Here is a 16811-nt window from a genome sequence, read left to right as displayed (position 1 = left end):
ATGCTTTCTCATGTAGAAAGGGTTTTACACATGAAGACTCGAACTCAAGGTAGGAAGATAAATCCCTATCCATGAACCGGGACGGTGTCTGCGACAGCTTTGAGTTGGAAGGTTTTCAAGAATGCAAACAGATTGGATCAATCCAGTTGGATCCAAGTCCACATCTGCCTTTTAATATGCCATAACGGGGTACAAGACCAACCCATGGTCCCATGGAAAATCACGTCCAACCAAACAGTCTAATACCAACATGTCCAAAGCACCATTACCATCATCATAACCTCATCATCCAACCCCTTTTATATTAGATATAAACTTTAACAGATGTCAACATTTTAGTGGTTTGTTCAGCAGTTTGGATCAGGTCCAGGACCAACTCTCCTAACTCAGCATGATCTAGTTCAGGGATCAGGCTCTTCTTTTTAACACTTTTTTTTTCCCTCATCAAAGTTATTTCACCAAGCCTTGCTATTCATTACCACCGAGGTGGTATCCCATGTGGTAAGCGGGGTCCTGTGCCAACCTGAAGGCCGAGGTTCGAATCCCTTTGCCACATGGAGCTTAAGAGATATCTGGTAGGCGTCTGCCTAACCCCACCTTGCCTTAAAAAAAAAGACTAGACATAAGAGACGGGAAGAATAAGCACCTTTGTCTCGGAAATTGAGTTATCTACTCGTTCCGCTATGTCCTATTGAGGGGAATAAAATGGTATGCATTGTCTCATTCTATACAAGTTCAAAATATCCTGGTTTATCTTGTTTCTAGTTCTATTTTTTATGACAATGAACCCTTGCCGAAGCGAGAGAAAACCCCGGGAAAGGCCTCACGACCACTTCTGAAAGCTACGAACACACCCAACCCCTCCTGCACAGCCATAATACGTTATGAATAGGAATGGCAGTGGACCGGGGCGGGGGTGGGGGACAAGGTCTTCACCCCCGCCCCGTCTCAAAATCCTAACCTCCATCCCCGCATGGGTTTGGATTTTAACCTCCGTCCCCGCTTCATGTCCTTCATCCCCGGTCCAAATGGGACGAGGCGGGGCCCCGTTTCTCCTCAGTCCATTGCCATCCCTAAAGAAGGATTGAGGACGGGGTGGGGTAAGGCGGGGATCAGGACGGGGATGGGATGGGGGCGGGGCCCCATTTCTCCTCGGTCCATTTCCATCTCTAAAGAAGGATTGGAGACGGGGCAAGGCAGGGATCGGGACGGGGATAGGGCGGAGACCCATTTCTCCTCTATCCATTGCCATCTCTAAAGAAAAATTAATGGGGACGGAGCGGGGCGAGGCAGGGTGGGACGGGCCAAGGAACGGATTGGGATAGGGACGGGGACGAGGTGGGACAGTGGAAAGCGTAAGTCCATCCCTGCCTCCATCCGTGCATGGGTTTTGATTTTAACCTTCATCCCTGTTTCATGTCCTCCATCCCCGCTGGCAGTTGCTATGTCCATGGACAGTGACACTGTTGCCCACACCACATGTGGGTGAGAATGTGATGGCTTAGCAAGAGCTACATAAATCTTGCTCCTGTTAACAGAAAGCTCCAGTTTCAGGGACTCGGGGCCTGTTTGATTAGCCGTAAAACATGAGACAAATGCACAGATTTTAGGCTCTATTTGGGAACAGGGAGTTGGAAAGAGTTTATAGATTCAGAAAAGTGGAAGCCACACACCGATTCCTGAAAATCGGCAGCTAGGAGGTGGTAGTTACCAATTTCGATTTTGAGTAAGGCTGCACAACTAGCCAAGCTAGCTCAAGCTCAAGCTCAAGCTCAGCTCAGACTCGTCCGAGAAAATAAACGAGACAAGCTTTAACAAGGGTTTAGGCTTGGTACACATAAACGAGCTAAACCAGGTGATCAAACTTAGATAAGCTCAATAAGTCCGATTAAGCTTGAGTCACATAGCTATATAAGGATATGGTTTCATATATTTATATAATTTGTTAACAAAATAAATAAAAAAACAGGTTTTACCTCGATAGGTAAGATGTTGGTCACTTGTGGTCAAGGTGATGAGTTCAAAACCCACCACCTTTTTCGAAAACTTTTTACACTGATTTCAAAAATCTTTTGTCAAAGATGTGCGGCTTGAGCTGATCCAAGCCTAGCTCAAGCTTGACTCGAGCCGAACACAAACAATAGCTTGAAGCTTGAACAGCCTAGCCAGTTTTTCCCAACTCGCTATCGAGCCAGCTCAAGCTCAGCTCAAACTCGGCTTGCGTGCAGCCCTAGTTTTGAGTGTCTTCTCTCGCCTCTTTTCCTTGTTTTCATAGACTACCTTCTCAATGTCATTCTCCCAAACAACCTCTTTTGAGTTGTGACATTTTCTCACATTGGGTCACGTCATAAATGCAAAAAAGTTGATTTTTGGTGAGACCCACTCATTTGATGGTTTTTCCAAAAGATATTTATTTTCTTTTTTTTTTAAAGGCAAACTGGGGTTAGGCAGACCCTTACCAGTTATACAACGATACCATTGGGATTTGAATTTGCAACGTCCCAACACAAGGTGACGTGCACTAGCTGCTCCTACCAAACAAGTGGAGCCCCCTGTGGGTCAAAGATGTTTATTTTCATAAGAATAAATCGTCATATGATTTCATTGTCATGTGAAAAGAGTATCTCACGTCTGAAACGATAGGGCCATAGATTTTGAGATGCCCATAAAAGTATGCAGTTGGAGGCGATCAGGCTTTACAGGACCCACAATAGTTACCATCTATGACTATGGAATGCGTCGGTGAAACCATAAATAGGGATGAGTCTTTGGGAAAGGGGGCCCGCCTGGCCCCGCCCCATTTGGACTGAGGATGAAGGACATGAAACGGGGATGGAGGTTAAAATCAACACCCATGCTCGGATGGAGGCGGGGATGGACTTATGCTTTCCGTCGCCTCGCATTGTCTCCATCCCGATCCCCGTCCTGCCCCACCCCACCCCGTCCCCAATCCTTTTTTAGGGATGGCAGTGGACCGAGGGAAAACGGGGATGGAGGTTAAAATAGGGCAGGATTTTGAGACGGGGCGGGGGTGGAGACCTTGTCTCTCACCCCCGCCCCGGTCCACTGCCATGCCTAGCCATAAAGCAACTCAATGGGTCTGGGAAGGTCCTTGTGGGTGTTTGGGGCTGTGCACAAATGAGTGATTCTTTTGGTATCATAGGGAAAATGATATGTATTAACATAGCCCATAGTGACAAACGTTTAGAACGGCAGCCAAATTCTCATGAGAAATTGAAAATTTTCATATTTCTTAATAATTAAAATATAAAAAATAGATTTGTAAGAAGAAATAAAACAAAACTATATAAAAATAGCACATATTTTTTTTCTCAGAAAAAACCATTATAAAAACATGGTTTTTACATGTTAAATAAAAATATTGGGATACTTTGGAGCATAAATCGACGACCTAAAACATTATTTTTTAACGATATTTTCAAAATATCACTGATATTTCCCACTATATCTGACATAGACTAGCATAGCTTCATGGGCAACTGGCACATGATACGTGAAGGAATCAACTAATCCTCATTATGCATGAAAAATGATGACTTAGCTTCATGGGCTACTTGTGAATGATACTTGAAGGAATAAAACACTCTTTTGACATCTACTGAGAGTACTGTCTCTGTGGACAAGACCCTCAATCTCACCATGAAGTGAACCTAATCTTAATGGCCCTTCTATTGAGGTGCCCTAAAAAACATGATAGCTATTAAAAACATAAGTATCGTGATAAAAGAAACAAGATATTTACATGTTTATGAAAATATTGAGATACTTTGGAGTGTAAAATGGCGACCTAAAATATTGCATTTTTTAGATATTTTCAAAATATGACCAATATTTTTGCGTTATATATGACATAGACCAGCATATAAGGATGGCAGTGGATCGGGGCGGGGGACAAGGTCTCCACCCCGCCCCCTCTCAAAATCTGGACCTCCATCCCCGCACCGGTTTGGATTTTAACCTTCATCCCCACCTCCATCCCTGTTTCATGTCCTCCATCCCCGGTCCACTGCCACCCCCCACACCGCCTCGCCCCATTTAAACCGGGGATGAAGGTTAAAATCAAAACCCGTGCAAAAATAGAGGGCAGGATTTTGAGATGGGGTGGATGTGGATACCTTGTCCCCTGCCCCACCCCGGTCCACTGCCATCCCTAGCCTTAAAGTAACTCAATGGGTCTGGGAAGGTCCTTGTGGGTGTTTGGGGCTGTGCACAAATGAGTGATTCTTTGGTAGCATAGGGAAAATGATATGTATTAACATAGCCCATAGTGACAAACGTTTAGAACGCCAGCCAAATTCTCATGAGAAATTGGAAATTTTCGTATTTCTTAATAAATTAAATTAAATATAAAAAATAGATTTGAAAGAAGAAATAAAACAAAACTGTATAAACATAGCATGCATTTTTTTTCTCGGAAAAAGCCATTATAAAAATATGGTTTTTACATGTTAATAAAAATATTGGGATACTTTGGAGCTTAAATCGGCGACCTAAAACATTATTTTTTAACGATATTATATAGGGATACTTTGGAGCTTAAATCGGCGACCTAAAACATTGTTTTTAACGATATTTTCAAAATATCACTGATATTTCCCATTATATGTGACATAGACTAGCATAGCTTCATGGGCAACTGTCACATGATACGTGAAGGAATCAACTAATCCTCGTTATGCATGAAAAATGATGACTTAGCTTCATGGGCTACTTGTGAATGATACTTGAAGGAATAAAACACTCTTTTGACATCTACTGAGAGTACTCTCTGTGAGCAAGACCCTCAATCTCACCATGAAGTGAACCTAATCTTACTGGCCCTTATATGGTGGTGCCCTAAAAAACATTATAGCTATTAAAAACATAAGTATCGTGATAAAAAAACAAGCTATTTACATGTTTATGAAAATATTGAGACACTTTGGAGTGTAAAATGGCGACCTAAAATATTGCATTTTTTAGATATTTTCAAAATATGACCAATATTTTTGCGTTATATATGACATAGACCAGCATATAGGGATGGCAGTGGATCGGGGCGGGGGTGTGGGTCAAGGTCTCCACCCCTGTGCCATCTCAAAACCCGGACCTCTATCCCCGCATTCATCTCCGCACGGGTTTTGGATTTTAACCTCCATCCCTGCTTTCATACTCGTTTCATGTCCTCCATCTCTGGTCCAAGCGGGGTGAGGCGGGGCCTCCCCTCGGTAGATTGCTATCCTTAGAAGGATTGGGGATGGGGCGAGGCAAGGCGGGGATCGGAACGGGAACGGGGTGGGGTGGGGAAAAGCGTAAGTCCATCCTTGCATGGGTTTTAATTTTAACCTTCATCCCCGCCTCCACCCCCGTTTCATGTCTTCCATTCCCATCCAAACGGGGTGGCCCCGCTCCACTGCCATCCCTTCCAACATAGGTTCATGAACAACTTGCAGATGATACGTGAAAGAATCAAATCCTCATTATGCATGAAAAATGGTGACTTAGCTTCATGGACTACTTGCTAATGATACTTGAAGGAATCAAACACTCTTTTGACATCTACTGATAGAGTACTCTCTCCGTGTGTAACGCCCTCACTTTCACCATGTTCAAATGAAGCTAATATTATATTGAGGTGCCATTTAACAATGACCCTATTTTTCTTCCTGGTTTTAGTCAAGCTCAAAACAATGGTCAGTGTTCTCACCATATTTCTTATTGTCTTTTGAATAGAACTTTTCTTTCTTAAAAACAAACAAAAAAAAAACTTTATGTACAAAAAATGGTGGCCTTGACTAGATTCTATAAAGCAGACTCCATAATATTAGCAACAATGTTATCAGTATAGGTGTGTATCGGCTGATACCCATCGTATCTGCAGAAATTCGATATGTTTTACCCCTGAATCGGTTATTTTTAATAAATGTAAAAAAATACTAAAATAATTTTTAAATATTATTTTAATAATTTTAACGTGTGTTACGTTATGATTGCCATGTTATAATTTATTATTATTTTTGAGCTGATACAGAACACAGAACGATTCAGTTGAGTATTGGTATGCCCAATACAGCTGAATCGTTGGCCAAACGATTCATGGCAGATACCAATACTGTCAACATTGATTAGCACATTAAGAAACAGGCATTAGTGATCCCTGACCCAACTCCCAAGTTTAAAATAATAATCCCCAATAACTTTCTGCTTCTCAACTGAAAGCTTGTGGCCATTTTCTCTACAAAATTTATTTTTTATCCTTTTTTTTTGACTCTTGACTGTGCACAATTGGTGGTATGATGTGATGGGCTGGACCTTTATGTTTGTTTTTTTTTAAAGGCAAGCTGGGGTTAGTTAGACCCTTACCAGTTATACAACTATATCATTGGGTTTTGAACCTGCAATGTCCCAATACAAGGTGATGTGCACTAGCTGCTCTTACCAGACAAGCCGAGACGACCTTTATGCTCTGTGTTTATTGCAATGTTGTCACTATAGTTGTTAATCGGCTTGGATTGGCCTAGTTGTATTGTATGGGCAGAAAATTGGTACAAAGTTGAGCAGATTCGGCTTATTTTTAAATAATTTTTAAAAATGATTTAAAATAATTCTTAATATCATTTAATATTTATGTGATACTGTGTCATCTGCTGGTTAAAAGTTGGCTCATTCAGTTCTACTCAGTTCAGAATTGGAATCCCCTGAATTGTTTTAAGGTCTCATACCACTACAAAAAAATAGTTGATTAGCGACGGAGTTATATCGTCGCTACTTAGCGACAGATTAACGAGAGAAATGAATCCATCGCTATATTTGTAGAATTTTACGAAACTAGCGACAGATTATATTCCCTCGCAAAATCCGTCGCTACTTAGCGACGGATTGTGCGAGAGAATATTTTGTCGCAATAAATACGACAGTTAGCGACGGAATTGCGACGGCTAAAATTCCGTCGCAACATAGCGAGGGCCTAGGCGACGAAATATTTTCTGTCGCCTTTTTTGTTTTTTGAATTACGATGGCTTAGCGACGGAATTAATCCGTCGCTAAGCCGTCGCTAAATGTCGCATTACCCCTAATCCCAGCCCTCTTTTTCCTTTCTCCTTTCGCTGCTCCCGCCCGCCGCCCTCTCCCTCCTGCCGCCCTCTTCCTTCGGCCGCCCTATACATCCCGTCGACCTCTCTGCCGGCCCCCACCGTTCGCCGGAAGTCGATCTCCGTCAACCTTCCGCTGCCGCCGTCGCTGCCCGGAGCAACCGCAGGTACGTATTTCACCTTAAATGGATTGGAGGTCGACCCCCTGCGTTTTCCGGCAGGGGGTCGACTCTGCCAGGCGGTCGACCCCGGTAGGTGGTCGACCCTCTGCCGTGTCCGGCCGGGGGTCGACCCCCTGCCGTGTCCGGCCGGGGGTCAACCCTGGTAGGGGGTCGACCCCCTGCCGTGTCCGGCCGGGGGTCAACCCTGGTAGGGGGTCGACCCCCTGCCGTGTCCGGCCGGGGGGGGGGGGGGGGGTCGACCCCCCGCCATGTCCGGCCGAGGGTCGACCCCCCGCCGTGTCCGACAGGGGGTCAACCCCGGCAGGGGGTCAACCCCTTTTGATGTCCGGCAGGGGGTCAACCCCCTGCCTTGTCCGGCAGGGGGTCAACCCCTTTTGATGTCCGGCCGGGGGTCGACCCCCTGCCGTGTCCGGCCGGGGGTCGACCCCCTGGTTTCTTGCTCTTTTTTTTCTTTTTTCAGAAATTAGGGTTTTTATTTTATTTTTATTGTTTAGTTTTCTTTGATTTTCATTGATTAGGATTTTTTATTTTGATTTTCATTTATTAAGCAATTGAATCAAATTTCTTAAATTAAGGCTATTTGTAGTTAATTTAATTAGGGTTTTTTATTTGATTTTGTTTTATTAGGGTTTTGAATCAAAATTTAAAAATTAGGGCATTTTATAGTTAATTTGATTAGGGTTTTCTTGGATTTGATTAGAGCTTTTATTTTTATTTTCTATGATTAGGGATTTGAATCATAATTTTTTTAATTAAGGATTTTTAGTTAATTTGGTTAGGACTTTAAATCAAAATTTTTTAATTAAGGCTTTTATAGTTAATTTGATTAGGTTTTTTTTATTTATTTAGAGTTTTTATTTTTATTTTCTATAATTAGGGATTTAAATCACATTTTTTTAATTAATACTTTTTAGTTAATTTGATTAAGGATTTTTTTGTATTTGATTTGGGCAGGTTTTTTCCTTGTTTGATTAAGGTTTAAATTGTGGCTTTTTTATTTAATTTTATGGTTTATTTTTCTTATAGTTTATGATGTTTTGGTTTATTTATAATTTATTTTCTTGTATTTTAAGGTTTTATGATTTAATATGGTCGAATAATTTCATGGTGACTTCATTTTAAAACATCATTTTTTTTTGCAGATTTCTCAACAGAACTCGCTTGTGCCCCGCCACCCGTGGTAATTAAGTGACAAAAACAATGCAAATCGGGTAAATACCCGTGGTGAGTAAGTGATGCAAGCGCATCACATGTTATTTAATTTATTGAATATAACACTTTATTGTTCACACACTCACTTAGTTGTTGATATCTAGGACTACTTTGTTGGAGTTCGGAGATCATGCTGAGCATGATTTTAATGTATGAATATGGAAGTGTTCTTATTTTTGGAGTACGGAGTTCATGCTATGCATGATAGTAGTTAGTGGGATATTGAAGTGTGTTTGCTGCAGGTACATGTTTGACATTTGTTTGATATGAATTATTTCGATGTATTGCAATATTTGGTGTGATTGTATTCATGCTTGCATGTAGTTACTTTCAATTTGATTATGTCTTCCATGTGAAATTATATACTGAAAGCATGTTTCAAATGAATGTATCGTATCATGAATAGTTTGCACATGAAAATATTAAGTTATCAATGCATGCATCATAATTCTTGTGATTGTATGACATCATATATTGCATGATAAATTTGATATTTTCTTCATCATAGCATTCTGATGGTTCTCTTTTAACTGGTTAAGATACTATTCGTAACATCATACGACAGAATGACTGCAAATCGTGAATGGATGTACCGTAGGATAGTGGACAATGAGTTATCGCATGAATATATGGATGGTGTCGACAGTTTTATTGAATTTGCAACGGCAAGTGTCAGTACGGTAGATCCCACAGGTCGGATTAGGTGTCCCTGCAAGATTTGTAAGAATAATCGATTTGTAGAACCTCATGGCGTTAGACATCACCTATACAAGAAGGGTTTTGTGAGTGATTATCAGAACTGGACGTTTCATGGAGAAGAATTTAGAAACGATTTTGATGCACGGGTGAATGTGGTGCACGATAATCCATATACGAATTTGATATTTGATGCTGCAGGAACAGAACTGGGTTCTGCTATGAGTTCTAGTGATGTAAGAACTGTCGTAGATGAAGAATCACCAAACGATGCAGCTATTAGATTTTATGATTTACTTAGAGATGCTGATGAGCCACTTTGGAACGGTTGTGAGAGTCACACTATCTTGTCTGCAGTTCTTCAACTAATGAATTTGAAGTCCGAGTATAATTTGAGTCAATCATGTTTTGACCGTTTGTGCATGATTGTGAAGAGTATGTTGCCGAAAGATGAGAAATTGCCACAAAATTTCTATCGTGCGAAAGTTATGGTCAACGCTCTAGGTATGGGTTACAAAAAGATTGATGCTTGTCCAAATCACTGCATGTTGTATTTCAAGGAGCAGGAAAACGACATATCATGCCCGTCATGTGGGCATCCTCGGTTCAAGCCAAAGACAAGAGGCAATGGTAGCACGAGATCAAAGGAAGTTTCATACAAGTCGCTCGGCTACTTTCCTATCACTCCTAGATTGCAGCGATTGTATATGTCTTCAAAGACAGCTAAACACATGAGATGGCATGCAAATAAAGTTCGACACGATGAAAACAAGATCACGCATCCTGTTGACGCTGAAGCTTGGAAGCACTTTGATCGTACTCATCAGAACTTCGCAATGGAAGTGCGAAATGTTAGACTCGGTCTATGTACAGATGGATTTAATCCATTTGGGGGTAGATCAACTCCATACTCATGCTGGCCAGTATTTGTAACTCCATACAACCTTCCACCAAGCTTGTGTATGAAACGTCCAAATCTTTTCTTGTCTCTGTTGATCCCTAGTCCGACCTCACCTGGCCAAAATCTTGATGTATATCTAAGGCCATTGATTGATGAATTAAAAGTACTGTGGGATGACGGTGTTACCACGTATGATGCCCACAAAAAACAAAATTTCAACATGAAGGCCGCTGTTCTATGGACAATCAGTGACTTCCCTGCATATGGTATGTTATCTGGTTGGAGCACACATGGGAGGTTGGCTTGTCCGTACTGCATGGAGGATTCCAAAGCTTTTAGATTGAGGCATGGAAGGAAGCCTTGCTGGTTTGATTGCCATCGTCGATTTCTACCCAACGATCATCCGTTCCGACGTCAAAAGAATGCATTTACAGCAGGCACAACTGAAATGGAAGGTCCATCCTCAAGATTGTCTGGCATAGAGATTTTAAGAAGATTGCGATACTTTCCAGATGTATTAACAGATGCCCGCAGTTCTACACCCTTCCATGGATTTGGGAAGGAACACAATTGGACGAAAAAATCTATTTTTTGGGAACTACCGTATTGGCCGACCCTATTGATACGACATAATTTGGATGTGATGCATGTAGAGAAAAATGTGTTTGATAATGTGTTCAATACAGTAATGAATATTAAAGGAAAAACGAAGGATAATCCGAAGGCCCGTATGGATTTAAAATTAATATGTAAAAGACCAGAATTGGAACTCAAAGAGTATAATGGCAAAGTACTGAAACCAAAGGCGAAGTACGTGCTCGGACCTGATCAAATAAAACATGTATGTCAATGGTTGAGACAACTGAGATTTCCAGATGGATATGTCTCTAACATTGCTCGGGCTGTGAAGATTGACGATGGACAGTTATATGGGTTGAAGAGCCATGATTGTCATATCTTTATGCAACGATTGATACCCCTAGCATTCCATGATATGTTAGACAAACCTATATGGAGGGTATTGTCTGAGTTGAGCGGATTTTTCAGAACATTGTGCGCATCGGAGGTCATTGTATCAGATGTAAAGAATCTCGAGGACTCTGTCATCACCACTGTTTGTCTGTTAGAAAAGATATTTATGCCAACATTTTTCGATGTTATGGAACATTTGATCATACATTTGCCATATGAACTAAGGGTTGGTGGCCCTGTGCAATATCGATGGATGTACCCATTTGAAAGGTATATGTTTTTTTATATTTGTCTCTTTAATGACAGATATTTAAAATTTGAAATGTATATTCTTGTCAGATGCATGTTCGACCTAAAAAAAAAGGTTCGTAATAAAGCAAGAGTAGAAGGCTCTATTTGTGAGGCGTACACTTTAGAAGAGATTTCAAATTTCTCATCTATGTACTTCGAACCTCATATTTCAACACGTTACACATGCCCGCCCCGTAACGATGATGGAGAACAAGTAACTGTAGCTGACAAGCTGTCGATATTTCAACGATTTGGGCATGCATTTGGTAGTTGCCGATCAAGGCTATTGACATATCGAGAGCAAGATGCAGCACACATCTATATTCTTTTTAATTGTTCAGCGATCGACCCATACATCGAGTAAGTATATGTATATGCAACTCAATTATAAATCCTTTTATGTTCTATATGTGGATACATGGCTCGGTAATATAAGTATTTGTGGTTTGCAGACGATTTGATCTGGAGTTGCAAAGCAAAGTTTCACATCTCACTAATGCAGAAGTACAAAAAGAACGTGAAACTAAGTTTGTGGAGTGGTTGAAACAGTTGGTAAAGAAGCTAACATAAATTTTGTACTTATAAACAACACTAAGTTACTTAATTGATCGCGATCACAATAATTGTTTATGTCTGTGCGTAGGTTCGCCATGGTGATGTTAAAGATCAAGGAATATGTGATTTAGAAAATGGTCCGACCAAAGTTGTGCAATGCTACAACGGGTATATCGTAAATGGTTATCGATTCCATACAAAAGACTACGGTATAAACAAATCAACGATAAATAGTGGCGTGTGTGTCAAGGGTAGCAGCTACGGTGAAAATGAACATGATTACTACGGTGTTATAGAGGAAATAATGGAGTTGACTTACTTAGGCACGAATAACAGGGTTACGGTATTCAAGTGTCATTGGTTTGATCCAACTGCAACAAGACTCGACAAAGCTTCAGGCATTGTGGAGGTGAATCATAAATCCAGGTTTGGAACATATGAACCATTCATATTAGCCTCGCAAGCTCAACAAGTTTATTATACTTCATATCCAAGTATAAAAAAGTCAGATAGAAATGAATGGTGGGCAGTTTGCAAGGTGAAATCCAAACTATACCCCGAGTATGATCAGTTACAAGAAGATGAGTTAGCTGAAGACAGTGATTACTATCAATCAGATGATGTTTGTGACTTCGCTTATGGTCACGATGTTGCGCATGATATGTATGTCATATCTCCATTGGCTGATGAAACATTCATAGAGGAATGTGATCCAAATGATGTACCAAGTGGATGGGCAAACAATGAAGAAGAAGAAGAAGAAGAAGAAGAAGAAGAAGAAGAAGAAGAAAGTCAAACTAGTGACGAGGAAGAATTCTCAAGCTAGTGAGCAAAATCTTATACTACAAACCTATATTTAAATGCATTGTAATACTTGATGTGAGTTGTATTGCAATACTTGGTGTGAATGATTAAAAATTTTATTTCAATGTATTATAATACTTGATACGAATGATTCGAATGCATTGTAATACTTGATGTGAATGATTTCAATTATCTGAATGTATTATAATTTATGCAATTAACGAATGATTTGAATTAGTGCAATACTTGATGTCAATGATTTGAATTATTTGAATGCATTGCAATGCTTGATGTGAATGACTTGAATGCATTGTAATACTTGATGTGAATTATTTGAATGTATTGTATGACATATGTTATTTGTTAGAATATGGTTCGTGGAGGTTATAGTGGTCGCTCATCTAGTAGTAGCCAGGCTCAACCTTCATCTTCACGGGCTCCTGTGATAGGTATATCATATAACTAATTAGATGCTTGATTAGTTCAAATGCACATTCTGAGAACTTTGTGTGTATTTTTTTACAGATGATGTTGCGCCTGTACACGACCCACCTACACCAGTTGATCGCACAAGTCAACAGCCAACACAGGAAACAGGGTCTTCTCAGGCTGGCACAAGAAGACTCATTCGAATAGTGTATATCGATAATCGACCGTAAGTATTTTGTTTTCAATTATTGCATATCTTTTAAATATTTTATATTGATATTTACTGTGTAACAATTCATGTGCAGCACGAGGTTTGAGCCACAAGAAGTAGTACGGGAGATTAGGAATTCACTTCTTCAACATCTACCAGGACCAGTTGCTCAATGGAAAGAGTACCCAAAGGAGGTATTAGACAGATTGTGGTCCTCATTCATGGTATACAGTTGTTCCTCATAGTTAATGTGTTTCATATTTAATTTATTTAAGCAATGTCTACTAACTTTCTGAAAATATTTGTAGGCTTTGAATCGCTTTGCAACTACGGTGGAAGAAAATGATGCAAGGAAGGTGTGGCAGAAGGTGGCTGCCAATCGATTTGCAGACATGCTGCACACTATGAAGACTGCAGCAAAAAAAGCATCTGGCGTAGTAGATGATCCATTACTGTGGAAGGGCCATGGTCCTATTACTATCAGGAGAGATTACTGGGATGAAATGTGCGATATGTGGGCGGGAGATGCATTTAAAAATCGCTCTGCGAAGGCTTCACAAAATCGATCGAAGATGCCCGAAGCCCATCTACACACAGGTGGATCTAAGACATTTGGGAGCCACCTAAAGAAAATGGTAACTCATCAATATATAATATTAATTTTATAAGTATTGTTGCAAATTTGTGTACTAAATCTTTTGTCATTTAACTTCGCAGGAAGCAGAAAAATGAGGCAGTGTACCATATAAGGATGTGTTTGTAGAAACACATAAACGAAAGACCACATGAGTCTTCGTATCAGAGAAGGCGAGAACGACAACGGTATGTATTAATTCTATTAATAATCATTGCAATATATATGCAAGTCATCATAATGTTATCATTAATTATTAATGAATACTTTAAACATTATTTTGTAGGAGGCATATGAGCAACAAATGGTAGATCGATATGGCGAAGACGCTACTCAGCATCCATCATTTGATCCTACAGCATGGGTGACTGCAGCAGGTGAACCCAAAAAAGGTCGCGTGTTCGGGTTTGGGAGTAATATGAACACTTCACCAGTTATTGGTTCTTCCAGTTACGGCTCACCAACTTCTTGCGCCGACATAAGCTCCAAGCAGCCGACTATTCTTTCCGGTGATGATGTACGCGAGATCATTAATGAATCACTGAATAACTACTTCCAATACACCGTCGCCCCCTTTCTCCGAAATGAGATCAAGGCCGCTGTTCAGGATAGGGGATCTTCGATTCCAGGTCCCTCTCAGGTATAATCACATATATAGTTTTTTTGACTGTCTTAAAGCACATCTGAGCATGGTAGAATCACATATAGAGTTTTTCTAGATGCCTTAGAACACATATGAACATGCTATAATCACATATTCAATTTTTTTACTGCCTTAGCACACATATGAGCATGATAGAATCACATATATATATATATATATATTTAACTTTTTGTCTGTCTTACAGCACATATGAGCATGATAGAATCACATATAAAGTTTTTTGGATTGCATTGGAACACATAAGCATGCTATAATCACATATTCAGTTTTTTTACTGCCTAAGAACACATATGAGCATATTATAATCACATATTCTGTTTTTTGACTGCCTTAGCACACATATGAACATGCTATAATAACATATAGAGTTTTTTAACTGCCTTAGAACACATATGAACATGTTATATATCATTTATGATAGAATCACATATAAAATTTTTGGCTTTGCCTGCCTTAGAGCACATATGAGCATGCTATATTCACATATTCAATTTTTTTACTGCCTTAGCACACATACGAGCATGATCGAATCACATATATAGTTTTTTGCCTGCCTTAAAGCACATCTGAGCATGGTAGAATCACATATAGAGTTTTTTATATGCCTTAGAACACATATGAACATGCTATAATCACATATTCAATTTTTTGACTGCCTTAGCACACATATGAGCATGATAGAATCACATATAGAGTTTTTTTATTGCCTTAGATCACACATAAGCACATGATAGAATCACATATAGTGTGTAATTTATTTCATTATATTTTGTTTATCAATACTGACTGTTCTTTTCTTGTGTAGGCTGCTAGCGATAATCAGGGTAGTGGAGCTGAAGGGACAGATAAAGACAATGAACAAGAAGACGCACAAAATCTTGGCGATGATTAGAGGACTGTGTTGAAGAAGTTCTATTTTTTTTATTTTTCCTAATTGTAATTGTTGAATTGTAAATAATTAAACTTCTTAGTTTTAAGGTGGAACGATTAATTATTATAGATACTTGTTATATGATTTTTTTTGTGTGGTTTGTTTTTTATTTACAGGAAATATAAATTGTACAGGAAATATAAATTGTACAGTTCTCGGTAATTAATTTTTAAATAAATTTTTTTTGATTTTTTTTCGTTTTTGCGATAGATTAGCGACGGATGATTCCGTCGCTATTCATATTAATCTAGCGACGGCTTAGCGACGGAATTAAATCCGTCGCCACGCCGTGGTCGCCGTTTAGTACCGGCGGATTGGCGACGGAATATAGCGCTCGTTATTTCGTCGCAATTAGCGACGGACTTGGCGACGGAATTATTCCGTCGCCAGTTAGCGTCGAAATATTCGCGACGTAAGCATACTGTCGCCGCGTTGTCGCTAATCCGTCGCTAACATGGTTAGCGACGGATTAGCGACGGAATGTGGTCGTCGCTAATCTACTGCTTTGTTGTAGTGTACGAGCCTCGGGACTGTATATCCTAAGAATGTAAATTCACTACAAGGACGAGGGTCAATATCGTGACTGTTATTGCTCTCTTTGTCGCCATTATAGACCTATAACAGTGATAAAAAGGGGCCGTCTAGTTTTAGCTGCTGTTAAATAATAACGATGATAATTATAGATTGTTGTTAAAGGATACATCTCGATAGCGGTGACTTAGCCTATAACACTGACTAGTAACTTCATAGTCATCGTTATATAACATGTAACAACAAGCATGAAGTCGCCATTACAAGCTATAATAGTCACTTAAAAGTCATCATTATAGACTTTAACAAGGTTAAGACGTATAACGGTGACACAAGAATGTCATTGTTATAGGCCTTAAACCTGCTCAAATAAATTTTTGTATTAGTTTATTTTTTTTACATGAAACATACATTCAACTTCAAACATTACATTCAGCAAAATTTAAAAAACAACAATTCAAATAGAATCACTCAAACAATAAAAATTCAAACAATAACAATTCAAACAATAACAATGTAAATGAAATCACTCAAACAATAAACAATCAAATGAAAGTATATGATAGCTTTTAATATTTATTAACAAAAACAGAAGTTCAAGTTACCCAATCATTGACATGATTAGATAGAATCTCTATCATCACTATCCCAATGAAATCACTCAATAATGAATTAATCAACCAATTATCTTCACATGCCAATGAACT

General features: G+C 39.5%; 1 protein-coding gene across 1 annotated transcript; it reads left to right on the top strand.

Moving 5' to 3' along the window:
- Positions 1-14387: 14387 nt before the first annotated feature.
- Positions 14388-15751, top strand: LOC149823320 (uncharacterized). Its single transcript, XM_090020020.1, has 2 exons — positions 14388-14618; positions 15448-15751. Exons 1-2 carry the CDS (start codon positions 14397-14399, stop codon positions 15532-15534), a joined length of 309 nt encoding a protein of 102 aa, XP_089876146.1. The 5' UTR covers positions 14388-14396; the 3' UTR covers positions 15535-15751.
- Positions 15752-16811: the final 1060 nt, after the last annotated feature.

Source organism: Nuphar pumila, chromosome 10 (genome assembly GCF_984573655.1).
Source record: "Nuphar pumila chromosome 10, dmNupPumi1.hap1.1, whole genome shotgun sequence".
NCBI lineage: Eukaryota > Viridiplantae > Streptophyta > Magnoliopsida > Nymphaeales > Nymphaeaceae > Nuphar > Nuphar pumila.
Note: the sequence above shows the minus strand (reverse complement) of the source record. Positions and strands in the feature narration are given on the sequence as shown.

Bases quoted from the DNA above. Each gene is read 5' to 3' on its own strand.
- LOC149823320 (XM_090020020.1), top strand. From the start codon at position 14,397: ATGAACACTTCACCAGTTATTGGTTCTTCCAGTTACGGCTCACCAACT. The intron at 14,619-15,447 runs GTATAATCACAT...TTTCTTGTGTAG, and splicing joins CGATTCCAGGTCCCTCTCAG to GCTGCTAGCGATAATCAGGG.